The sequence below is a fragment of the Dromaius novaehollandiae genome, chromosome 1 (genome assembly GCF_036370855.1).
Source record: "Dromaius novaehollandiae isolate bDroNov1 chromosome 1, bDroNov1.hap1, whole genome shotgun sequence".
In the NCBI taxonomy this organism is placed as follows: Eukaryota; Metazoa; Chordata; class Aves; order Casuariiformes; family Dromaiidae; genus Dromaius; species Dromaius novaehollandiae.
In genome coordinates, this window is record NC_088098.1 from 148076161 (window position 1) to 148101814 (window position 25654).

The following is a 25654-nucleotide window of genomic DNA, read 5'->3' on the forward strand; positions in this document are numbered from 1 at the left end:
ATAAAAAAGTACAACACATACAAACGTTAATTAAAACTATCTGAAGCATTTCTGAAATAATTATAAAGATTTGTAATGATTTATGTATCAAGTCTGTATTGCAGAAAAATTAACTCCACTGTACTACTAATTTAAATAATAGAAAAATCACTACTGATAGATGAAAAAGATTACATAATAATTATTTAAAACCACACATCTTTTTTCCTATATAACTCTGTGAGTAACAGATAAAGTTACTGTATGGCAATATGAGCATCTAATTAACGGAACTGGCTTTATTAGTATCTCATTACTGTGAGTCTGACTATAAGTTAAAGCACACCAAAACAATCAGAACATGTGAGAATCTATTTTCTGAATGAACTGGATCCCATTTCTACATTGATATTTCATAATATTAATCACTGTTTCAATTAATCTGTACTATTTTTGAAATTTAATTCACTTCTGTTTTTATTACAAATGACAGTACTTAACATGGGCCAATTTTCATTTAAATTGGCAGAGTTGAATGGAAAACCATTTAAGTCCTTAGTGCAAACAGTTTTAAAAAGCTGTTTGTAACCAAAATAGAGATGGATGGCAAGTTCTAAATATTTAGATCAGAAACAAAACAGGAGAAAAGTTTGCAAGGTTGCATTGCATAGCTAATACACACAAAATGTGTTTTATTTTGGTGAAGTCTAAGAGCCCCTTGTAGTATGATCCTCAGTTGTTAACTTTAAAAACTGTTTACTTTCCCTTGGAACTGACTTTACAAAAGCCTTGCACCAAAAGTAACAATCTCTGCTATTCAGGAGACACAGAATTATTTATTAAGGCTTGTCTTTGCTAGTTTACCAGTATCTCTAGTAGATGACTAAGATACATAATAATGTGCTCCAAAATACATATTCTTTGGATCTCTGACGAGCAGTTGCAGAGCTTACAAACTAAAGAACACAGCAGATAGAAACTAAAAAGAAGAAAACATTCATCATTCCCCTGAGCAAACGTACCCATTCCTCTTCATGCCAATCCACCTGCAGAGAAGATCGGCTATTTCTTCCTGTCCATCTGGCCACAAGTGTATCTTGGTCATTCCTCAGCATCACTTGTTCCCCTTCTCCAGAGGTTGGAGATGCCTTTGAAGCTATATAATCTGGCCTTGCAGCATTCAGTCCATGTATTGAATTTGCCAACAGCTTGCAGTCACAGACTGTGACAAGTTGCCTAGTCTAAAAAGCAATAAAAGCCCCACAATTTAAAACATTCTCATTTTTCTGTATGCAATTTCTTCTTTTTTCTTTCTGCAAAAAAATAATATAACTAATATTTTGTAAAAGAAAATAACCATCGTTAAGCAGCCTCTGAGGTGCCTTTAAAATCATTTTATAGCACAGCTTTAAAAAGATATAATAGGATGCCAAAATTCAAAGGATACATTTCCAAAGTCCGTACTACTGTTTTAGCCTTGCACTCGTTGAAAACTTCACTAATAAATTTGCGATTCTCAACATGTTTATTAGCACTTCACTCTCCATTTGATGAAAGGTTAAAACAATGTGGAGACATTTTTTACAATACTCAGAAGTTGCCACAGCAGAGACCAGTGTTTAACCTCCACCTCCCTGTCTCAATAGCAAGTAAGTCTCAAGAGGAGGGCTAAAGACATAATCACCTAATCAACATAACATGTTCCCGGTCATATTTAGTGGTGTTATTTATTAAAGGATTTCTATAAATTATGTGATTAAGAATACAATTTGATCTATATGTCTATTACAAAAACAAATAAGCCCAGACTAAGTTATACTATTGTCCAGCTGTTACTTGTCCCACAGATTAATTATACATTAATTATGTATTAATGCTGTATTAATTTAGAATATTATAATAACTAATACATCTATATGTGATCACATTTTTTGCACTCCAGAAAGCCAAATACCCACCCCCTCAACTTGGACAATTCATGGGAAGCTGACTGAGCACACATCACTGCTACTACAGCTATTTAGAACCTTTAGCTCTCCTTTAGGGACATAAGAGGTCATGTATTTGTTTTTTGTCCCTGTAAATAAGATTGTGTTCAGCTGTGGGTCCAGTCTGATTCCTGCTAACAGCCATCAAGAAATAACTGAATCATACCACTGTGATTCAGGCAAAGGCTATGTCACCATTATTACTTATTTCATCAGTGGGACACTACAAAAGAGCTTAAGTTACTTAAGTTTTGTCCACTTCTTGCTGCTTGACAGATGCCTGAGAGGGATGTTAAAAAAAAAAAAAAGGTGGTTATGAAGAAAAGGGTATAAAAGAAAATAAAGAATGCTCATTTCTGGAATATGGTGCCTGAATAGACGGTACCAGAGGACACTGCTTTACATCTTAGCTCTCCACTGCACTCTCAAGAGAAGGTGGAGGCAGATGAGTGTGAAGGGTAGGAGAAAACCCCAATAAAATGCAGTGAATTCAAAAAGCTGGTCTGATTTTCCTTTTTTTTTTTTTTAGGACTGTACATGGTACAATAAATTACTGTACACGGTAAAATAAATGTTTCAAGAAAACTTACTAAAGAGAGATTTAAAAAATTGCAGTGTGCTTCGGAATATGCTGTACTTTGGGGATATATTGTTGTCCTACCTTGTCTGCCAGGATGGCAAGTGTTCTTTCAAGGCCATTAGCTGATCTATCCTTGGCAGCTCTTGAGAGCCTTTCTGCATAGTAACTGACTTGAGTTTTCAGGGTGTTGATTTGTGCAATGATTTCCTTCGCTCTAACGATATCCTGTGGGATGTAGATTATAGACTGGGAACTCGTCGAAGTGCTGAAAAAGAAAGAATGATTTTAGGGGGAAAATTGATCTGGAAGTACACACATTACAGCAGCATGCTGGGGAATTAATGGCAGACAACAAAAATTCACCTAAGCTAGCGATCGACAGTGAAAGGCCAGTGGGCAATTGCACAGCAGGAACATGATCCTAGAGCCTCTCTGCCTTTACTGGAAGCATTCAGATGCAAATTTACTAATCCCTTATGTCAAGTGACTGAGGGCGGAGCTCCTACACTAGAGGGTCAATTTTGCTGAGGAGAATGTGTGCGATATTTTCCACCAGAGACAGAAACATTGCTTTCACAGATAGTTTGCCCCACTCTCCCTTTCCTTACGACACAGACACTCACTGAGGCCAGGTTTACAAACTACCTATTAGCGCCGTGAAAAGAAAATCTGTGCTCTTTCCAAAAGAGAAATGCCACCTAGATCCCTAATGCAGACACTGCTGTATTGCTAAAAACACCTTCTGCTATTATGTACTTTTCTCTGTTGCAGGCCTGATTCAAGTTATACCAGTAAAAGCAATTTTTTCTCATGTCACCAGGCCAATTCAGAGAGCCTGGCCTTGGTGCAGCTTCTGCAGCCAACACTCTAACAACTAGACTGAACAAGGGACGTGGTACAACTCTCCCTATTGTAGAATCAACTGTAATAGCACAGGCTATACCAAACTAGCCTTTTCCAGGCTAGGCAAGGGAAGGGAAACAAACTATATCAATAAAACATATCTTTATATTGGTATACTGCGGCTCTACCGAGACTGTCTACTTGGGGGTGGAAGGGAAAAAAATAACTTTCAGATAGCTGAAGTTATGTAAGAGCATAATCAGTTGGAACCAACCCACTATCTCTCCCTTTGCCAGGTAATATGCTGTTTTTTCTCCCCCTGGTAGGAAAGCGGTACAAATATCAGGCTGCTATTTCAGCTCCAACTGTGACAAGTGTCACATCCCGTTCATGCCCTGGCATCAAGAGGTGCCAGCCATAGTATATTATCTTAATTTTGTTATATTCATTTCTTCCAGTGATGAATGGTTTCAGCACAATCACAGCACAAAAGCCTCTACTGCCCACACCAGGCTCAGCACAGATGCACACATCTCTACGGAGAGATGATGCAGAGAGTAGCGGAGAGGGTGCAGGCATGGCAGCCTCCCACCTACCACCCAGAAACAAATCCTGCTGCTGGTCCCAGAGCAGTGTCAGTCACCTCTGCAGGGTGTCTGTGAGGTAATATGGGAGAGCGGCCTGGGCTCGCTTTAAAACCATTGCCACAGGTGCCAACTGGAAGGCTTCTTGCCCCTTATAGATATTAAGGCAAGAGGGGAGCTTGATTATTAATCTCTCAGAGTTTCTGTTAAAAGGTGGGGGATTCGTTTTCAAAGGACACAGTGCAGAAGTGATTCTTGAAAGGGCTTCCTTATTTGTGTCCCTCTGGTCAACCACCTGAGAAGAGCCTACTTCCCAGTACCACTAAGCCACAGAGAAAATAAATGTTAACTTTTAGGACTTTCATTGTACGTGACTCATGCTTTATACTGACCGGTGAAAATTCCTCTGAGCAATTTTTTTCCACTACAGTGTGGTTAGCATGCATAAAGATGAAGTATTTGGCAGGAAAGGCCATGCAGCATATTGAGATCTAACTTAGAATTACTACTGTTTTAATCACAAACATTTGCCGGAATGACTGGGGGAAACTCTACGGTGTAAGGTTCACATATATAATCTTTCCAACCTGCAATTGCTTTTTCAAATGAACAGCTCTCACTGGACTACATAAGTAAGCTCTAACACAAGCTTAAAGCTCTCAGTGGATTAGGGATTCAACCCTAAATGTAAGTAATTTAGAGCGGAACTGCTGCACTGTTCAACCATCAAGTAATGTTTCCTTTTTATAGCACTGAATACCATGACATAAAGAAAAATACACAAAGGTTAGGCAAAAATGTTTCAATGAAGACATGGATTACAAAGATATAAACCATGCCCAATATGTCACCATAAAGGTTAAAAAATATGTAGTATTATCTTCATTATCTTCTACTTCTTGCAGAAGGTTTCTTTCTCTCTGTCTAAATGGTTACATGTTTTCACCAGAAATAACAGAGGAAAAGATACAAATTCTTTTTTTCTGATCTGCAGCTTTCTAAGGTATGATCAGAGAGAGCCAGGAAGCTAGCTGTTCATTGCAAACAAACATTGCAGATGAAATGAAATTCACTCACACATCATATTCTACAAAGTAACTACAGTCATTTAGAGCACAATGAGGGGTGCCATGATGCATGACATTAAAAAGCCCTGCACGTTTTAAAACACACTAGATCTTTGCCAAAGAAAAGAGAAAGGAAAAAAAAGAAAAACCCAAGGAACAGAAACCCTCTCTACAGAACACTCAGAAACAGAAAACTCACCAACACTCCTCATAACTGCTAAAAAAACAAAAAACCAAAATAAAATTAGCAGATTGTTAGCAAATACCAAAAGCAGAAAACAAAGCAAAGGATGCTTGGGGAAATAACATATTTGTGTCATGTTTTCAACAAGGCAGGTACATACAATTAAACTTGTAAGCAAAAAACACAGATGGCCAGATGACTGTGTGCCTGTTCGGGGAAATGCTGTGGGTTTGCAAAGAACAATTTTGCCAGTGAAAGAGAAAAGAACTAAACAATAGCTACATAACAGTGAAATCAAAGAGTTGGAACGCAGTTCTGCTATACGGGTTTGTACGATAACAAAGAAGTACTTAAAAAGGCCATCTTACTAGGAAGATCCTAAAGTTGTATTTTACATTAATAGCCAAGCTGAAATTCATACCACCGGCTGAGTACATCTACCAATTAGATTTACAATACTTTTTAGTCAGCTATTAAGACATGGGATATATAATGTAACACTAAACGTTTATCAATAATCCCAGTCAGGATCCTACTCTTGGTGTGTTTTAGGCTACCCAGGGCCCCTGCAAACCCGAGCCCTAACTTTTCGATAACATAGACCCTAAAATTAACACTGACAACAGAAATTCAGGATTGGATACAACTCACCCAGCTTCAGACACCTATAACATAGATGTCTGTATCTGAGCTAGTCATCCTACACTGCTTGCACGGTCCATGGAGAGAAACAGGAAACCTCAGCTATTGTAGATACCTACATATACGGCACATCCTCCACAAGTATCCACCAGGATACTGAGCTCAGATGTTTACATCTACATTGAAGACATCGGAAGATGGAGGACATGAATTCCTGGTTGCAGCCTGGCTGGCAGGCACTGCCTCTACCTGCAGATTGTTGTTGTTGTCAGATTTTTTTAACGCATACTAAACTGGAAGGGACTCTTTCTTATTGACTCAATTTATGCCTCAGTATTTCAAGTTCATCCCTTGAAACTGTCGAATTTCTGGTGGCTGTGCCCCACAGTGATGAATTTATACTTCAAGCACATGACAGGAGGTCTCAATTACATAGCACAAGGTCTTTCAAAATGCATTTTATTAATCTCAAACTACAGAATATTTCAAATTTTTTTGGTTTTCCACAGTTCCAAAAAATGAATGTAATAAATGCTCCAGAACAGAAACACCTGCTTAAACAGACTGGATGAAATACCTGATAATTAATATCTGATGTTCTAATCTTCTGTATCAAAAACCTATTATGATTCTCTGTATGGACATGTTATTTGTCCCTGTCTGCTTTTACCTGACTTGGAATAAATTACTACAAAAGTGCTAACTGTCTTCTAAGTGAATGCTGGAACAGGAAAATTCCCCAAAATAATTCTACAGAGCAACAAAGGGCCCACAGCCTCTGCCATCTCTTGCTGAAAGTAACAGCACTGAGAGGTTATTCTTCAAATGTGGAACCTGCAGTTTTCCTGGACTCAGAAAGAAGAGTTCTGTAATGCTTAGAGGAAAAGCACTGGACAGAAATTAAGATCTCTGATCAGCTTAGTTAATGTGGGAGAACAAAAAACACACAGGACCTTGGATATTGCAGGAGTGAGATCCATCTAAGGTGACAGAAGGAGGGTATTTCAGAAAGCAATAGTGGTATCAAAAGAACAAGAAGAGTGAGCCTAGTATACCAGTATTTCCAGGTTTCCAGTTTCTTGTAGTCCTACCCTACTCCACTCTGTAAGTCAGGAAAAATTACACCAGACAGATCTTTGTACTGATCTTTTTATACATCTGACTGATGTTCACAGGATGCTGCTATTCACTTATCCATTGCCAAAACTGATTCTGCAGCTGGAGGAGCCTGACTCCCACGCCACTCATTCCTCACATCAGCTCCAAACCATCAGTCCCTTCTTTGGAAGAGCATTACCAAGGTCTCTGCTCCCTGGCTACAGTGACTCCCTGTAGTGCTGCTCTTCTTGTTCCTCAAATTCTCCATACTGCAGCAAAGGTAACACAGACCCAGGTGGCATTACCTTTTCCTTGGGAGCCAGAGTGGACACCATGCAGGTTTGCCCCTTCAGCATGTGTGACCTTTGCAGTTTCTGTCTTTTCCTCTAGTACATATAGTTGCATTTCCAGGGAGGTCACTAGACAGTCCCTGAAGACAGGGACTGTGGAGGTGAAGTATCCTGCCTGTAGGGCAGAGTGAGGCTGGGTTTGGAAGCCTAATCTGCACATGGTCTGCACAAACCTCGCGGCAGTACATAAAAACCTCCTGCAATATTCCCAGAACTCAACTCAAGCTGTCAACAAGAAATCTGCCTATCTAGCACAGATGTTTTGAGTTCAGCAGCCTGAACTCCTTGAAGCTATGAGAGGGGTGGAAATCTCCTGAAAATAATGGGTCGAAAGTGTGATGTGGTGCAGCTAAGGAGGTTCTACAGACAAATTTTCTAACCCCAAATTAGGCAGAACTCAAACCCAACACTTAAAATAGCTAAACTAAATAATCCAACAAGTGTTCTGGAAAATTAAAGATTTTGCAAAAAAGACCGCTACAAAGGGCCTATCAGTAAACAAACAAATATGGTAAAATAAAGGGGAAACTCTTTTCCTTATCCTTGGGAAAAACATGAACTAATCTTCACGTTTTATAGTAGAACTATTGAATGAGGTGCAACAAAAACATGTAATGTAATGATTTTCCAAACCACTGAGCATGAACTAGGCATGAGATCAGCTGACACAAAAATATTTCTACTTACTGTTTCTTTGCCTCTTCAAATTTATGCAGCTTTTTCCGCAAGCCACCTGATTTAAAGCCTTGACAATGAGCTGCTGGTGCTCCTATGGTGACTATGTCGTAGTTCTGATCTGGGATGGACAAAAAGGACTTACAAATGAAAGCTTGTCATCTTTACTCTGGACAAACAGCTGTGGGAAATTTGAAAGCTACTCTGAAAGTAATTTTTTAAAGCTTTGTGCCCGTGTTTTGAAGGACATGGAAAACTTGAAGGCCCTGGAAATCCGTCAAGTACTTCTGAAGTGAGAAAAACCATACTTGAATGCAGATCCTCTGTTTCTTGATCTAGAAGACTGACAGTGAAAAAGACACCTTGAGCATTGGCCTTTGCACTAAACCTACCATTACAGGGATCCCTCACATGGATACAGACAGTACAACTGTGTGTCCATGGTTAGTGGTCATTAGCATTAAAAGAAGGGGGAAAACTAGGTTATTTATAAAGAAACAAGCTTGTTGTGAATTAACTGGTGTGATTTTATTTGATGGCTGTAGAGGAAAAAAAAAAAGGCACACAAACTTAACAATTAACAACAGCCAGAACCTTTGCTACCCTGATCAGATCCAAACAGACTGGAAGGGGCACAGCAGCCCATGGACTGCCATGGACTGCCCAGCACCAAGGCTGACTAGTGTCACTCTGGGCACAGTTAACTCCAGTTTTGCCACTTTTAAAACAGGGACAATTATACTTACACCTCTTCTTTTGCAAAGAAATTTAGAATCCAAGGAGGGAAGGTGCTATAAAAAAGTCAAGTAGTATTACTACTACAGAGTAACAGTATGGGGAAACTTGGCTATGGGGTTGAGGATGGAAATCCAAAATGGAGAAAAAAGAAACAGAATAAAATGGAGAAAGAAAAAAAGAAAAGATATACCTGATCCTGCATCATCCTGGACTCTCATTCTCTGTATATGCAAATTCGTGGGAACAAATTCCAATTTTTTATCAGCTTTCAAGCTACTGGCTTTAAATGAAGGACCTGGTAAATGCAGGAGAAAAATAATTATTCTGCATCTGAACTTTAAAAATCCTCTGCTTCTGCCTAAGCTTAAATACTCAGGGGGCTTTGTTCAGCATTTGCTATGTGCCAAAAGTAAAGAAGAGAGAAAAACATACATAAAGATCAGCCTTTCTGTTATTGTTCTGTATTTTCAGGGTGAAAAAAGAGAAAAAAGCAGACAAATATTCCCAGATCATCGGCAAATTCACAATAAATGTTAACAAAGAAAAATTACCTAAAAATAATATTTATATTCATCAAACTAAAACTAAAACATTCTGGGTTCCCAACTTAAGAGGAACACTAACAAGCACAATTGAGGCACATTGTTTTATTACAGAAAATAGCTCTTGCTGACCTTTATACTGATGCAGGTCTGTTAGATTTTCTTGATAAGTTAATATAATTGTTTGGTACTGAGTAACTATTTGTCGACGAAGGCTTTCCCAACAGGGAGACAGCTCTCCTAGCTCTTCTAGTTCACAAACCCTAGAAAAAGAAGGAAAAAAAGAGAGGTGCTCAGTTGTTCACTTCACCATGAAAGACATTTCACCTTATAACAACACAGGACCATCCTCAGCTGACACATTCTGAATTCACTCCAGATTAACCTAGTCACCGAGGAATGTCCCCAAACCTATGCCCCAAAGCACAGTTGTCAAGCTCTACCCCAAGGTATCTATGGTCTTTGCAAGCTGAATACACCATGCTCCCCTGGTGTTGGGGTCAAAAGGACCTTGAATCAAAGATTCCCACCTTTCAGCAGAAGCCCTCAAACTACCTGACTGATTTACAGATGACGGGCTCTGTCATCGTGTCAGGTGACTTGGGACAGGGATGACCTTTCTAGGATGTTTAACAGCATTTAGGTTGCTCTCTGGTTAAATCTGAATTGTGATGGGTTTAGGTGGGAGATTAGCATCTATCTGGCCACCAAAGACTCTCCTTGTGTCTCATGTCAGGTATCTACACAACAGTTTCCAAGGCTAGACGGGGAAGACCCAAAAAGTGCGTGCATTTTTAAGCATTTGGAGAGACAGCAGATGAACCAACAAAACTTTCATCTGCAATTCAGGTTTTTAGGCACTCAAGTTTCACTTCAGGTGGAATACAGGTCAACTGGAAAGCCCCAGATATGAACAGAAAAAAACCCTGGCTTCTCTGTCATACGCTGACTGCTAGATTTTCAATCACACATGGCAATCCTGTGTTACATATTGCTCCTCAGCAGTTCTGCTGAAAAATATGCGGTGTGTTTCATGTAATGCTTGTGATTACTATCTTGTTGGACTAAATGTATTACTTGGAATAAAGGAAGATGGAAAAAAGTAAACAAGCCAACACTAAACAGAAGTCAACAGCATATTACCACAGAGGAGGCAGAACTATCATTTAGTATTTAGGATATCATCAAAAGGAGGCAAGTTTCCAAGAAACCACCAGACTGCTTTGCCAACAGGCAAATACAGTGTAAACTGTATTCACCAGTGACTTGGAAAAAGATGCTATCACTTCCACCCTGTAAACTTCTTATCCGTAAGATGCTATTATGGTCACCTTGTCAAGCTCCCTGCACAAAACAAGTCATACAGTTGAGCCCAGGCCTTCCTGCAGCAAATTGAGGGCTTAAAACTTCAAGTGATACAGAAGCTATCATATCCTTTACTTGTTGGTCCCACGAGGCTCTGAGGTACCAGGGGATGTGCATGACATGTATGTTAGGTAGTCAAATATTCCCCTGGCTAGTTGTTTCCTTTCAAGGAGCTCTGGGCCAGAGAGGCTTTATGTAAGAGAGCAGTTGTGATTATCCAAGGACACTTTAACTGTCACCATGATGTTAAGATAGGAGCAGCTGTGCTGGTGTAGCTGCCTACCATTCCTCTAGGCTACAGTACAGACGATGGAAAAAAGAGCACTTGGCTAAATCTGACGTATCCTATGAACATAAACTGTGATTGTGCTAACTCCCATGCTGTAACAAGAACAAAAAATAGGGCATTAATTGAAATGTATGTAAAAGAAACCCATCTTAAAATCAATTCATTAGAAACATAATAGTACTGACAAAAAAGACGAATTCTGCACCTCATTGAGTGTCCCCTCAACTGAATAAAGGGAGATGGGCCACTAACTCTCACTAATTACTCACAAAGTGTAACTGTGTGAACTGCATGGCTCATAGAGGATATAACACTATATTAGCAGTCACCTACCTTGTTATCAACCCAGAACTGTATGCAATACACATCTGCAGATCTCCATCCGTTCTTAGCAAGAGCTCCTGAGCAGCCACATTTCAAGGCTAAGGCTTTAAGGAACTTCATTATCCACAGTCTAACAGGAAGTCGCATCATTTTTCCCATTCACCTTAAATTCTCCTCTTTTTATCTTCAGGTCGTTAAACCACGTCCCTCACAGAGGGCATCTTATGGAGAAGCTTACCAACTCTTCATATTATCATGGCTGCACCTCATAATTAATAGGTGGTTTTAAATGTACAGTGAGGAAAGTTATAGAGAAACAGATAGACACTGAACGATGAACTTGTGTCCAGTGTGTAATGGCAAGCATATTCCCAAGCCCCCGCCATCAAGGTGGCAGCAGGATGGCAATGCAGGATACAGCATTTATTCTCTAGAGTTTAAGAGCTTGATGACCTAAACACAACGGACCACTTCTACTCAGTGCACCTCCTTTAAAAACAAAACAGAACAAGCCGCAAAAATTCACAATGTGAATTTCAAAAACTCAACCAGTCGTGTCATGAGGAAGTTTTTTCCATACATTCCAAAAAAAAAAATTAACTACAATGTTCTTGTGGGAAGTCATCATTTTTACAAAATATCAAAATATATGCAAACACTGTAGACTACTCCTGCTCATATGGATTAATACATCATTTTCTTTCAAATTATCCCAAAGGAACTGAAATGTATTAATACAGGATACTTAGAGCACTAGATAGTTTTACATTTAATTAAGGTCAGTCTTAATTAGGCCTCTAGGAGTAGATTCAAATATACCTAAAATAAAAAGTCAACACTCAGAAACATAGCTAAAATTATTCTATCATCACCACATAAAACCTGGCTTTTATTTAGAACACATGAACTACTAGGTTTGCAAACCACAATCTACAAACGCACAAAAGTAAGACTCATAAATAGGCATGTTACCTACAAGAGAGTTAATTGCTTCAAAAGCAGAAAATTCAGAGTATATCTACAAAATGTTTAAGAGATTCCCTTCTCCCTCTCACCTCCTAAAATGAGAACAGGTCATTACTGTCCTATGGTATCTCATTTTTACTTGATTTTCTTCTGTATGCTTGATTTCCACTCAAAACTACTCTTCTGACTCTCAAAGCCATCTCTCAACTCACTGAGAGGAGTCAGTGCTCTTATGATCTACCTCTGTTTGCTTTTCATAGCATGGAAGTCACTCAGCTTTTTCAGAGTTCACCTTCAAGGCAGTTCCAACTTTTCTTCTCTGCCTGCTGCTCTAATTATTCATTCTACTCAGTTGGTTTCAGTGTTGTCTCTGTCTTTTTCTCAAAATTTTCAGCACCTGGAGTTACTACTCTTTTATTTATGCTGTCTCATCTATTCAGACTCCCTCCCTCCATGAAACACTGAGATACATTTAATTTTGAATTCAACTTTGTTTTTCTTTACATTAAAAATAAACTTTGTTTAAAAAAACCCTATATGCTGAAGCATATAAATGATACTATATATATAAAAAATGACATATTCCCATGCATTGGTCCTAACACAGTCACACTATTATGGAGTAACATAATCTGTGGCTTTATCAATACTTCTGTGACAAGAACATATAAATCCTATCTGCAGTATCATCCTAATTCTTCACTCCACCACCAATTTTCTCACCACCAGCATACACTCAAGCCCAAACTTCATGCAGCTCACATGCTGATTCACACAGTGGCTCCTGAAAAAGCCTACTGGGCCATGCAGGGAAACCAAGTCACAGAGCAGCCTCCAACACAAATCCTACTGCTATGACCATGGTGGCAAACAGCTCAAGCCACATGGTGCAGTTGATTTTCAGGCAAAGTAAGAGACAATACAGATGCAATCATTTGCACCAGTTAGTCATGCCTGACATCAGCCCAAGGATGTGCATGTCCGTCTCCTCTTTCACATTACTTCTGTGGAATCTTTAACACTATAAAAAGAACAGGTGTTAATGTCTCTACCAAGGACAGCAGAAATGCCTTATGCCAATGACGCAGTAACTGTTTCACGGACCAGTCTACATTCCTCAAGCAGCTGAAGAGGACTGGCATCTGGAGGAGATGATATTCCATGTTCAGAAACTCCCAGTGGCAGCATCCCAAAGCAGTTTTATCCAGAACTTAAAGTTTCTCTTGATGCAAACCATGCAGTAACACTGAGCCTCACCCCCCAACTCCATCCTACCCAAAAAGAAAGGATTTGTATCCTTGCTCATCACTGTAGTACACAGACTTTAGGAACAATTGTCCCATCAGACATAGATGAATTAAGAATGCACACACTTCCATCCTGCAGCCCTTTAAGAGCTCAGCTGGGCAAAATAACACTTGGGGCTCCAACATATTTAAAGTAACTAAGAATCATTAAAAATTTACTTCAGGTACCTGAAAACTTGCGTTTTATAGAACTGCACATTTCCTGTTGAATAATGTAGTGGCTGCACTGGTACTACTTTTACCACCCTCCACTGAGAATGACTAGATCAATAAATGATTCATGGCCTTTCCTTCTTGTCCTGTAAGTTCTAGGTAGCTCCACTATAAAGCAAAGGATGAGAGTCCTGGCTGGTGTAAACAGTCATGTGCTGCACCTGAGTTCAGTACAGCCATGCTGACTTACACCTATTGAGAAGGATCTGGCCTAGAATGAAGCTAATATCCAAAGAACAGAAGCAAAAGTACTGACATGAAACCTTGTTTACTGCAACAGCGCAGTCAGTAAGTTGCTCCTGTTGCTATTTTTGCTTCAGTCTCTCCGTGCTTTAACACAAATGCATTCCTTGGTAACTCAGCAACAGCCACATCAACTGCTCTATTACAGCACACGCAAGCCTGCTCATGCTCACCTTGCTGCATCTTCTTCTAGAAGAAGCTTCACGAACTGCCTGGGGATGTGCAGCGACAGTATGCTCTCGGCCATTTGCTCCAGGATTCTCAGGTGGTTTCCATCCGTCGTGGGGAAACGATACATTCGGCAAATGGCACCACCAAACACTGAAGTGTTAAAACCACGTTATTTAAGTATAGGGTTTTAATTGAGTAAAGTAAGTGGCTTAGATTCATTAACATGCTGCATCCAGTTTAGCAAGGTACCAGTCTAGCTTTTCCAAGCATGGACATTCTGCAATGACCATTCTTCCAATGTTCATAGAAAAAAACTCCAAATATTTTAAAGCACTGGTAAGGAAATAAAATACAGATTCAACATTTTAATTTATTTACATACTGTACATTTTCCCCTCATGCACTAACTTGCTGGAAAATTGACCTGTCTTAAAAAAAAATTTAATGCAGCTACTTTCCTCTGATTTTCCCCCCTAATGATTGCTTAGGAATAGACTTGCAGATTGCATGGAGTTTTTTCCACCACAGCCTAATTAATGAAAAAAGTTTGTTTCTGCTGTTTTTATGACACGAAACTATAGTGCAGATGATAAAATAATTTATTCTTGTATGACCCTCCTAGCAAAGGGCTGCTCAGTCAGCAGCCTGTTCCAATTCAAATGAAACATCTGTTTAAATATCCTGGGGCCACACACAGACAGCAAGATATTGGCTTTTACTGATGCTGAAAGCATTCTAGTTACAGACCATAGCATCTTACCAGATTTCAGCAGCGCATCTTTCCTCAATGAAGCATATTTGGACCTGATTCCTAAAGATTCTGTTAAACTTTCATCAACTGGCAATACCATCTAAAAAAAAAAAAAGACCAAACCACGGAGTAACGACCCTATTATACAGACATGAAGGGAATATTCAACAGAAGGCATGTTTAAAATAAATATTCCAAATATGTTTACTGTGTACAAAAACTACCAAAGGCTGAAATAATAAATTCACTCAAACTCTCCAATCTAAAGATTATTATTTAGTACTACTGCACAATTCTAAATGCTGTAAAAATTATCATCCAGCTCTTCAGCTACTTTAAGTTAGCAAAGCTCCAAAGACCTCAAAGCCGCTGCACCAATCTATGCCAGCTACATTTCTAGCTTATACAAAGTGATACTAATTCACAGTGCAACTGTGATACAAGGATATGGTTGCAGTTATTACAAATATATTCAGAATACAAGGTTTACAGAATTAAACATATGTCTAAGTTGACAGAGGATTATAAATATCTGCTCTCAGAAAAATATTTTGCCATCACTAAAAAAATTCAGTATTCCAATAACATGTTCAGTTTTATTAAAATCTTTTAAGGTATGTCCTCTTTAAAAATTGCCTACCAAAATTCTGGAAATTGCACTCTACATTCCCTGATCATCCCCATCACAGCTTTGCTTGATGCCACCTTCCAATTCATAGGTGTGCAGTACCACATCTTTATGAAACTGATTATTGCGTTATAGATGCACCAGGTGCACCAATGGACACTACTGCAAGGCCGGTTCTGTTGAAAGACATAAGCCCCTGAATCTAAAGCTTAAGCACTGTAAACAAGAACTTTCTCCAAGACTTTTAACCCCAAACATGAGCACCTCTCCAAAATGCAGAACTGCTGCACCATCATTGGGCTGCGCGTTGTAGTCTTTTGAAGTTGTAAAGCACTGTAGACACTAAGTACAATTAATAACTACTAAGATGGGAAGGAAAGCGGACAGCAGATCTTAATTTAGTTTATTTCCTTGCTGTCAATAAAACTGTGTCTTTCTGCAGCTGATATGATGGTCATACTCACCCTTCCGTTAATTGTATCTGGTGACCTTGTCACTGGAGGCCTTTGGTCAGTTTTTTCCTCCATTTGCCATCCAATAACCGTAATGTTACCTACACGGTCACTTTCAGCAGACCTGCAACAAACACTCTGCGTTGAAATTTTTTTGGAGGTGGACCTGTTTATCAACAAGGGAACACTTATAAAAGGCTTTTTAATCTATGCACTTAATGAACATTTTAATTAGGAAGCTTTTCAACCTACTTTTACATATTCTTACAATATAACAGTAGAAAGACACTCCCCTCATTTTTCAAACATACTGCACAGGTCTCCTAATTGTAGGCAACCTAAAATCACAAGTATACTTCTGTAAAACTGGAGAGAGTTCAGATTTTACCATCAGCCTGTCGCAGGCAAAACCAGCTTAAACTGTGAACATTAACAGGCGGCATATAACTGGATGTATGCGTGGAGGGGGGAAATGTCCAAAATTGAACTTTTTAACTCTATAGCAGAAGCTGCCACTTGCTAGCTGGAACTGGTGCGCACTGTTTATAAGTTCTTGTAATGCCTGGACTAAACAGAAGTGGCATGTTCTGGATCCTCCAGGTAGTAACTGAGACACGAGAGAGAAGTGCCAAATAGGAGGCTAATCACACCTTGTGGTCCTGTAGACTGCTTAGATTGGGAAAATCAGGGAGCTGGGGTTTCAGAAAGGATAGCTGATGACAAAAAGAAGGGTTCTCGAAAAGAAGTAGTCTTGGAAAGAAGCGGGTGAAGATCCTGGCTGGAGCTAAGATCCTGGAAGTGGGGGAAGGCAGTGGAGATCAGGGAGATTTGTGGAGACAAATGCCAGGGGATACCCCGGCACCTTTGCCGCTAATGCCTGAGCCAGGCAACTGTGAGCAGCACCACAGCAAGAGCTGACATGACTTTCTGCCCGACCTGTGCAGAGCAGCAGCAATCTCCCTGCTGGGAAGGGAAGTCATGACCTAGTGAATGTAGTGCTGCGGGGGAGTGACCGAGGGAGCGTGTGTATGAGAGAATCAAGTAGCATAAGAGCTCTAATCCTGCTGGTTCTTAAACAAACCCCTGTATCCAGATCTACCATATGTTATTGCTTATTCTGTCTCGCCTGTGACACAACCTAACTTTGGCAAAGACTTTATGTTATTATTTTAAGAGAGGTTTCAAATAGCATTTTGAGATTGTTGTCTACATTTAAAAATACGTAGGGAGAACTCAGACAAACAAAAGTAAATCCCTGGAACAGACAATACTGGAGAGGCAAAAGAAATAAGCACACAAGACTACAAGAAAAGGTCTAAATATCAATGGTATGAAGTATGTATATGACATTAAGACTTAACATATAAGACATTGCTTCACCTCCAGTTGATGTATTTGATGGTAATGTAACAAAGAAAAGGTGCATGTATCCATGCACTTTGCTCTCATAATCAGATATACTTGATATCAAAACAATGACTTTATTAAAGCTCATTTTCCACTTAGTCATGAAAGAACAACAGCTAACAAAATAATCACATCTAACACAGGACCAGGGAAGTCCTGCCATCACATTCCTCTTCTTTCTCATCTCCCTCAAAAAAACTCTCCTCTTCTTCACAGCTGTGAGTAATTAAGACTATTTTACGCATCATCAGTGTCACACTTTTGGTGTCTTTTCTAACTTATTTCCCTCATCAGCTCCCCACTGTTAAAACCTGTTCATTCTTTCCTACAACACATTACGAAAAAGCCCCAAACCTCATCCATCTCTCCTCTTAGCATCAAAAGCTTTGTCCGTACTTTGGTTAGCTGTGCCTGGGTTAACATATCCCTGCATGTCTTTCATAGTCACTGTTTTGAGTGCTGATCCCACTGGTACTACAAACACCAGCTTCTCCGGTCTTTCTGATTATGCTTCTCCCCTTCAACTGACTTCCCCTTAGCTTTTGTGATGAGGATTTCTGTCCTACACATTACTACAGAGTGCATTTACACATCAGAGCCCCCTTTTCTTAATCTCGCTTTGCTTTCTTCACGATAACTCTCCCTATTCCTAGTGCATTATATTAAGAAATACATTTAGCAACATGCAGGTGTTCAAATCGTAAATAGAGCCTAGATATCTAGTATCCCACATAGCTAAGCCTCTGTTTTGAGGGGTTTCAGTCGCCTTCTCACAGGCTGTTTATGTCTCAGCATAGTTAAAAATACAGTATTTTTCCACTCTCCACAGACACATACACTGACAGAACTAAGTGAACAAAAATGAAATTGGTCTTGCCAATACTTTCTTGACATGCAGAACTAGGACCAATATCTAACAAATGCTAAGGGACTTTCATGTTTTGGGTCTCAAAGTCTATCACCATGTTGGAAAAGGCCTTGCTTTACATGTTTTAATTACCATATAATACAAAATCTGTTTTCCTTTAATAGTGGCCTGGAACTTAAAAATGAAAAAAAAGAAAAGGGTTTTATCACATCTCATGGACAACTTTCATCACATTTTAAGCACATTTTCGGGAACTAAGATTTTTTTTAAGTCCTAAATAGAACAGGAGAATATTACAAACCTTAGTGTTAAGTGCAACCTGTGATTCCTCTCCTGAAGAAGTTCTTTTACAGTAAACGTCCCAGAACCCAATAAATACATCTGGAAAGAAGATGAGTACCGGAACTGTAATTTTTACCTTTGCAATGCACAAAGCCTTTGTCCACAGCACAAAAGTCTAAAATACAATTAATATGCACAAAAATATGAGAACAAAAATGTAAGTGCATATGCCCATACATAACTAATTAAAATCTTTCTAAATTTAATAAATTCAATAATTTAGTAGAAATCCCGTCTACCTGAGGACAATAAGCCCTTCTCTTTCTTTAGGATTGAAGGGAAGACACCTCTCAAAATACACAAGCTAAAGCCCACTGATGCAGGAACACTGAGAGCAATAACAGAATTGGACTCAGACTGCCTAGGCGAATGCTTCATTTTCACTCCCTGACCCAAACTTGGCTCCTTGTGAAGAACGCACCTCCTCAGGACATATTCCTTTTTCCCCCGAGCCTCCTCATGAAGCACTATACAGGCAGGGACAACCCTGCTGTCCCTGAAGAAGTCATGAGGAAGCGGGCACTTGGGTCCTCAATCAGTATTGTGGCAAAAAGCCCACAATGCCTGGGGAGGCAACAGAATGAAAAATACTTACTGTTCCCTGAGATCTATCTTTCACGTCATACACGGAGAGTTTGATTTGAGTCATTTGATTGATAAGAGAGTCTTGGAAAAAGGCAATGCTGCTTAGAAAGATAGGATTACTTGTTCCCTATAATCATAAACAAAAAAGGTAAAAATTAATGCAATGTGATATTTGTTAGGAAGAAATGCTTCTTGTGTTAGCTTCAGTTTTAAATCCAATCTGTCAGTATGTGACCACTTACCTCAATAATTTCTGTCTGCGCATGCTTTGTCCAGAATGCCTGAGGAGGTGTAGTTACACTCACTGCTACAAAACTATTTGGTTTTCGATCTAGCGATGGAGTTAGCAGCTCGCTGCAAGCTTTAGGTATGGAACAGATAAAATAAATTTAGATTCATGGTCTTTTTAACACTGCTGTAAAACTCAGTAATTTTTGTAAAAGCCTATTACATACCCTCAGTAATAATGCCATGAAGGGCCTACTATTCACTCTACTGCCACAACACAAAAGTGCAAATCCTTCACCTTTCTGCATGCGAACAGTAAACGTGTAATTAGATAGTCTTGCTCCAAGCTGTATGGGTGTAATTTAAGTTGTTCTCTTCCACCATCTGCCTATCCATCCCTCAGGCACAGCTCATTATAACAGTGTTCATGCACAGCTTTTCCACTGGGAATCCCATGAGCATGGCTGCATTTGATCTGAAGTCACACTCCATTAAGCCCATTACCAAACAGTATTTTGCCATGGAGAACCAACAGAATTGCTTGAAGGTTGATCAAGCAGCACTGCTCCAAGGACAAGTAGCTTGTAACTGCGAAATGGCACTAATTGATTTCCCCTAAAATGTTACTATGACTTTAAGTGTTTGGAAGGGAATTAAACGAGCAGGAAACAACTACCAAAATTTCAGTGAGTGATTCTATAGAACTACATTGCATTGCAGAGCTAAATTTTATCTAGTTAGATACAGGTAACTACAGCTACTGTACTCCAAGTTTGCTTTAGCTGGGCAAACAAAATGTTTAAATGTACACTGAACAGCTCTGCAGTTCCTTGTGTGTGTTTTTAGTTTACCTGAAGGTATTTAAAATTACTTATTCAGCTCTGAGGAGTTCCAGTTAATATTATTATTCATAACATAATTATGCACATCTGAGACAAATTTCTAATTTTCATTTCAAACATACTATCAGAGCATAAATTCCCAAATATTAGCCTGCTATTTAGCCAAGAAAACCACGTTGAAGTTGGAAATGCGGACTGAGCTTTCATCAAGAAAATGTTTTTCACTTATCCTTCAACTGAAGTGATTCGGTACACAAGAGTTTTGTCCATATTGAACCCTCCCAGAAATTAGGACACTTCTGCATCTTACATTAATCTCCTGGCAGCAGAGACCAAATAAAAGAAGGTACATGTAATATTTGATAACTCTTAAAAAGTATTCTGTCCTAAAATGGTGTTTCCAGTAAATCTTCACTTTGCTTGAAGACCTGAACTGTTGATACACTGAGAATGAAGGCACAGTTTCACTGTGCTTTCACATAAATATAATAAACATTTAAACGTAACATTCATGTAATAAACATTTTTAATTTTATAGGACAAGTATTTTAAACACAGACTTTCAGAAGTATCAGAAAATCAAACTGCTGTTTATTAAAAGATATTGCATTAAAATATACTTTTATAGGCAGCAAGAAAGCTGCTGTACCATATTTCCACAAAAATCAAAGTTTCAATCCTTACTATATGCAAGGTATTTCAATAACAACAATAAAAAAATAGACACACATACTCCATAGCACATACCATCAAAATTAGCATAGTTCTAAATAATCATAAAAACTTCTAAACCTACCTAAACTGAACTCTAAAATCGGCTCATCTGGATCCTGAATGTTTCCTGTAAATCAGAAAATTAACACAAGATTACCAACCACTGATGTCATACAAATCTTTCCCTGCAGTTACAGTCGTACAAGGGAAGAAATTATATTTTACAGAAAATACTAGTATTTTAATTCAATGAACCATGAATAACATTCAAAATATTGATTAGCTAATCTTCAGTATCTAAAAAATGACCTGAAAAACCTGACATGATCTCATTTTATAAAACATCTTAAGACAACCACTAAAATATGCAAAACTACACAAAATTATATGGACTATAGGAATATGGAATCCCAAATCTCAGCAGAAGACAACAGGATTTAAACTACTTAGTGTCTGAGCCATTATTAGCTCCACTATTATTAAATCAAATACGTTTCCTCTGTGAAGGGAGAAGTTTGAAAGTACTTGTCTTGCTCACTAATTAGAGAAAGCCTCCAGTGGTTATAATCCTAATTTACTCACCATTAAAGATGAGGGAAAGTAATCTCAGCTTCCCAACTCTCTTGAAAATTTTACCCAATGTCATATGAGGAGGTTGCCGAGATCCTTCCTTAACAACCTCGACATTCTGTTCTTGTTTTTCCTCCTATAGCTTATTTTGACTGATAAAAATAAATGCCCCAAATCTAGTTTAACCTCTTCTTTTTCTTCCCTCCCCAATTCTAGTTTTTGGTCTATTAAAAATTGGCAATTTTAAGACTTTTTTTATAATTTCAGGGTAATTCCTTTATCCCATTCACTTCAGATAACCAGATGCATCTAAAGCTTCTACCAATCAAAAGAAAAAACTGCTTAAAGGAGATACTGAAAGGAGCAGTGGAGCAACAGCTGACATGAAGGTACGTACCTGCTAAAGAAAGGCCTAGCATGTCAGAGGTGACGTCAATGGTGGAGGCCCGTTGCACAGTGCGGGATTTTGCACCATGGCGGGGACTGTGTTCTCTTGCTGTCATTTTGTCATGAAGAATCCCTCCTTTCTTGCTGCTTGGCTTTAGTGAAGTTTGTCTTGCAGAAGATCACAGCGCAGCAGGTTGTCTCCAAGTGCTATTCCTCTAACGTTACCACGGTAGGCAACAATGAGAGAAAAAAACATGCACCAGAGCTTTAGGCCACTATCAGCTACTGCTCTTTTTAACAGCAGCAAATCTACAGCCATAAAATTGCCTCAGGTCATTCAAATAAAATGCTCAAGGCCGATCTAAGGCACGGTAACTCAATTGGCATGAACAGTGTATCTGTAGCATTTTACTGCAAAATGTTGAAGACTGCTACACGCAAGAAAAGCTTTTCTGTCAGAGAATGGAGGCTGAGAGAGACTTGTTAACAGAGCAGCTGCTTTCCTCCCCCTTTGTCCAAGTTATTAAATCATCCTTAATGAAGTTTTCTGGTTTTTGTAATCCTTGGGGAGCACAAGTAAATTTGTCAGATGGGGCCTCGGTCTGCAGAGGTAGGACAACAGATAAGGACAAAGGGACAATGGGGTGGCAGAACGCACAAAAGGGCAGGAAATGTTGTTAGCGTCAGTCAACCGTCTTTCTGGACTCTACTGCCATGAGAAAGGGATACGAAAACTATAAATAAAACCTGCTGGGCTGGAGTGAGGCTGAAATTCTGGGATAGCTATGTAAAGAAAACAAGTTAGGGTTTGACTGATGATGTGGCACACAGGGCAGTGTTGGCGCTTTTCCTTTGCCCTACGTGTTATTGGTGCATGCACGTGCACAAAGGATTTTCTTCCCCTCAAGGTGCCTATAACGCCAAATGTTATGCTAGGAAACAGGCACGCAGCCTATAGAACATGTGATTTCACTGCTAAATTTGGTTAGACATGGTGCACTTGGTTTGGCTGATAAATTTGAATGTTCTCTCCATCTGGCATACTAACACTGCAGTTATAAAACCTTTTGTATTCATTCCATAGAGTTATGACAAACTCCACTCATTTAGGAAGTGACAGAAGCAAAACATAAAAAATTGAAAAGCAGTAATACAGTGACCAGTGCCTCCACGGCAGCCCCTCATTCAAATCAGAAAAATCTCAACCGCTCCACATAATGAGAACATTTATTTTTTCATTCTTAGGCTGAGACACCTACCAATGAGTGAGACGCACTCTGCTTAAATAAAGCACCTAACTCTTACTTAGGTTTTAGTCAGAAATTTTAGATATGACTGAAGGCCTCCAGAGGAGCATCTGATCTACCTAACTCAAGCATCTAAATTTAACTGGTCAGTATCTCCCTCTGGAGGATTTCAGAAGAACCTACCTCTTTCCAGTGACTCTACAGGGAACTTGAGAACCTTCTCAAACAGGACTGCTTCACTGGATATCTAAAATTTATATGCAAGTTAAGCCTCAAAGATAAATGAATGGATTGAACACAACCCTGGCCATCTACATGAGCTTAGGAGTGGAACTTTAAACATGGAACTCATGCCACTGAGAAAGGATGCGTGCCTGTCTGGCAGGTGGGCCAGTCAGAAAAAATAATTGCCACTGAGAAAAAACGATTTCCCTCTGCAACTCAGGCTTATATAATAATAAATCACTAGTAGAATGCCGTAAGCTAATTCCAAGTTGTTTCTGCTTCTTGAATGGAAGCAGCAGAAACTGAGAGCCCTGAACATTCCCATTCCCGAAAGTTTTGAGATTCGGTGACAGTAGGCACCATGACACTCTGCTTACAGATGTAATATATTATGAGAGCCAATAATTAAAGCAGGCAGTTTTCCAGTTCATACAGAATCACAGAACAGTTGAGACTGGAAGGCACCTCTGGGGATCATCTCATCCAACCTTCTTGCTCCAAGCAGGGTCAGCTAGAGCAGGTTGCTCAGGGCCACGTCCAGTCGGGCTTTGAATATCTCTAAGGATGGAGACTCCACAACCTCTCTGGGCAACCTGGTTGTTCCAGTGTTTGCCAGCTCTCACAGTAAAAAAATTTTTCTGTTTAAGCGGTTAAGTGGTTAGTGAACCACCAGTCTTTCTGGAACAGCACTGAATCCCTTAAGATTTCATCAATTAAAACTTCAATCGAAACTCTTTACCAGTTTCCAAGTCCTTCCATTCTCCTGATCTTTTTTTCCTTCATTGAGCAATAGGTTTTACTCGGTTGCTTCATTATGTAATGTGATGCTTAATGATTTCTAGGTCCATTAAGCCTGAGTGTTCTAATGAAACAGAACTGTTACAAAACGTGCTTGTAGAGATTTAGGCAGAATGCCCCCCTCCCTGATCGTACAAACAACCTAATAGAGAATGACTACCATGTTCTCATAGCCACAGGTCAGAAGGCAGTTAGGTGAAAGTCTGCTTGTTTTCCAGCCAAAATTTCTGTAGCTGTTGACACCCTTAAAAAGGATCAGTCCTTGAGAAGCTAAAATGGGGACAGACATTTGGTTTTGAAACTGCTCCTATTTAAACGTTACTGAGTGTAATAATTTTCAAAGACTTCTGGTATCCTCAAGTATTCATTTAAATTGCAATATTATTATTCTCACCTAATGATACATTTTCAATTTCCTTACAGTGTCTTACCCTGATCATACTTACACAGGGCTCCTCTCCTCTTGTGTGGATGGATTTTGCATTTCATAACATCAGTTAAGTCCACATCTAAAAATGAACAAAATAATCAGCATGAAAAATTGATCTTTTATACAGCTTAACTGGTATATTCAGGAAGTCTCTTCTAAAGGTACCATACCCTCAGATTAGCTGTAAATTTCACTTGCGATTACTGGCTCTCAAAAGTTTACTGAAAACTAAGAGCAACAACACTGGCAAATAGAGGAGAGTGTGCTACCCAGGTGGACCCTGCTCAGCACTAGCCCTCACAAATAGCCAGTCAGAGCAGGAACGCAAAGAAATAAGCTTATGCTGAAGAGGACTGGTTTCAGGTCAGCATTTGGTGAGTGGGTGGAATGGCAGTAAGAAACATATGCTAAAATGTTTACAGAAAGGCTTGGCGCTATTAAGGGAATGTATATGATATGCTGAGAGTTAGACAGCTTTTGTTACGCTTGCTTTGCTATAGCTAAGCTTGGAATCAAAGCTACATTTTCACGGTTTTGCTGTTTGGAAGAGTTATAGCTGTTGCTGTCAGGAGAAAAGAGCATGCAGAGCAGTTAAAACAGATTAAGTCCAGAAGATCAGGATCTAGGGCTGTTTCCCCACTGGGTGAAATTACTAGGCCAAGGAGGCTTCTACTAACAGCTGGCAGTAAGCCTAACGGAAGGAAAGTAAATTATTTATCAATATACCACAGAATAATTGCAGCTTTGTATTCATTAGTGGTACCATCTAATTCAAGTACATTTACATTCAGGATTTGCCTTTTAAGACATCCTATGTACGGCATGCTACAAGGAAAGAGATGGGGATGTCCAATCTAAATGTTTTGATTTCGTCACCTGCCCTATCAATAACACAAGATTGCTTACGAATATAGGTCTGAGTTCTTATTGCTTAGAGAAAAGAGTTCATCTCACCTAACTTAAACTGTGTAGGAGGCAAGTATCTGGTCTCAGCTCCTTGCCCAGCTTCTCTATGTAGTCAATGGCGAGACA

The 25654-nt window shown here is 39.2% G+C and overlaps 1 protein-coding gene across 27 annotated transcripts in view; it reads right to left on the bottom strand.

Moving 5' to 3' along the window:
• Positions 1-25654, bottom strand: part of INPP4A (inositol polyphosphate-4-phosphatase type I A) — a 132472-nt gene that overhangs the window by 31033 nt on the left and 75785 nt on the right. For 13 of the 27 annotated variants that reach the window (XM_064502191.1, XM_064502145.1, XM_064502179.1 and 10 more), the window contains 15 exons: positions 24639-24701; positions 21933-22137; positions 21048-21092; positions 19424-19542; positions 19192-19308; positions 18556-18635; positions 15992-16145; positions 14909-14999; positions 14151-14298; positions 9403-9533; positions 8919-9023; positions 8003-8111; positions 5241-5258; positions 2629-2812; positions 1002-1220 (listed from right to left, as the gene is read on the bottom strand). In XM_064502191.1, coding sequence (XP_064358261.1) covers positions 1002-1220; positions 2629-2812; positions 5241-5258; positions 8003-8111; positions 8919-9023; positions 9403-9533; positions 14151-14298; positions 14909-14999; positions 15992-16145; positions 18556-18635; positions 19192-19308; positions 19424-19542; positions 21048-21092; positions 21933-22038 — 1626 coding nt within the window. In that variant the 5' untranslated portion in view covers positions 22039-22137; positions 24639-24701. Of the gene's footprint in view, positions 1-1001; positions 1221-2628; positions 2813-5240; positions 5259-8002; positions 8112-8918; positions 9024-9402; positions 9534-14150; positions 14299-14908; positions 15000-15991; positions 16146-18555; positions 18712-19191; positions 19309-19423; positions 19543-21047; positions 21093-21932; positions 22138-23352; positions 23417-24623; positions 24702-25654 lie in introns of those variants that run through there. The other 14 variants (XM_064502066.1, XM_064502098.1, XM_064502134.1 and 11 more) reach the window with 6 other exon arrangements.